Source organism: Condylura cristata, unplaced genomic scaffold (assembly GCF_000260355.1).
Source record: "Condylura cristata isolate star-nosed mole 26May11 unplaced genomic scaffold, ConCri1.0 scaffold00015, whole genome shotgun sequence".
Lineage (NCBI taxonomy): Eukaryota > Metazoa > Chordata > Mammalia > Eulipotyphla > Talpidae > Condylura > Condylura cristata.
In genome coordinates this window covers 137,164-138,253 of record NW_004567116.1, presented here as the reverse complement: position 1 = coordinate 138,253, position 1,090 = coordinate 137,164, and the positions used below count along the sequence as shown (strand labels likewise).

The window sequence follows — 1,090 nt, the reverse complement described above, 5'->3', positions numbered from 1 at the left end:
CGCGGGGCGGCGGCTCCCGCGCACCTGCAGGAAGCGGATGAGGTAGCACAGCACCAGGCGGTTGATGCGGGGCAGCGCGTGCACCACCGCCACGGCGGCCTCGGGGCTCTCGTAGTGCGCGATGCACTGCTCGTAGAACTCGTGCGGGATCAGCGGCTCCTCCAGCTCGCGGTACCACAGCTTCAGCAGGGACGCTGCCGACACAGCGGGCTCAGTGGCTGGCGCCGACCCACCGGCCCGCCGCAGCCGCGAGGGCTGGGGGCAGGGCGGGAGGGGCGGCGGTGGCCGTGGCCCTCGGGAGCAGCAGGTGCTTCTCAGAGGGAGTCCAGGCCGGACCTGCGCCCGCCGCCCAGGGCCGGGGGCTCACCGGGCACGTGGGGGTCCTCCAGCCCCGTGGGCACCTTCCACTGATCGACCTGCAGCTTCAGGGCATTCACCTCGTCAATGTCTCCAGGGACCCTGCGGGACACGGTGGGCTCTCAGGACAGGGTCAGACCAGTCTCCCCGCGGGCCCTGGGGCCTGGGCACCCACCGCCTGACCGCGCGCCACAGGGCGCAGCCTGCGTGCACCCTCCCTAGGGGCTGGTCCTCAGGTGAGGCCAGTTTGCAGGGGCTGCTGCAGGGTCGCCTCAGCCTCTGCGGGGTGGCCGCTCAGGCCCTGGGCCCCAGGGGCCTTTTCTGCAGGTGCCCCTGTCCGGGCCAGCCCTCTGGCCTCCCTGGGCTCACTGCTGTGCGGGTCAACCTCACTGCACAGTGGCCTCCCAGTGCCAGCCCCTGCAGGCCCCGGACCACAGTGGCGGGCTGCTGGGCACCTGAAGATGCCTTCCGTCTGGTCGCCGTTGAGTGCCAGCACCTCCTCGGACAGCCGAGTCTGCACCCAGGGCAGCTGCCGGTCGGGGTAGCGCTCCCTCTGCATGGTCATGACCTCCTGCAGCCCGCTGCCAAACATGGACGGGCTGAACACCGCGTTCCTGGCGTGCCGGATCTCCTCCACGTTGGGCTTCTTCAGGCCCTGCAAAGACACCGGCTGTCCTGGCCCAGCCAGCCACCTGCCCCCCATGCTGCCCCTGCCCCCAGCATCCCCCCCCCA

The 1,090-nt window shown here is 71.7% G+C and overlaps 1 protein-coding gene across 1 annotated transcript in view; it reads right to left on the bottom strand.

The window, feature by feature from the left end:
• The window catches only part of ARHGAP39 (Rho GTPase activating protein 39), an 11,178-nt gene that overhangs the window by 4,417 nt on the left and 5,671 nt on the right, over positions 1-1,090 (bottom strand). Inside the window, exons 4-6 of the mRNA XM_012725099.1 lie at positions 813-1,012; positions 368-459; positions 9-194 (exon numbers count right to left, since the gene is read on the bottom strand). Coding sequence (XP_012580553.1) covers positions 9-194; positions 368-459; positions 813-1,012 — 478 coding nt within the window. The remainder of the gene's footprint in view (positions 1-8; positions 195-367; positions 460-812; positions 1,013-1,090) is intronic.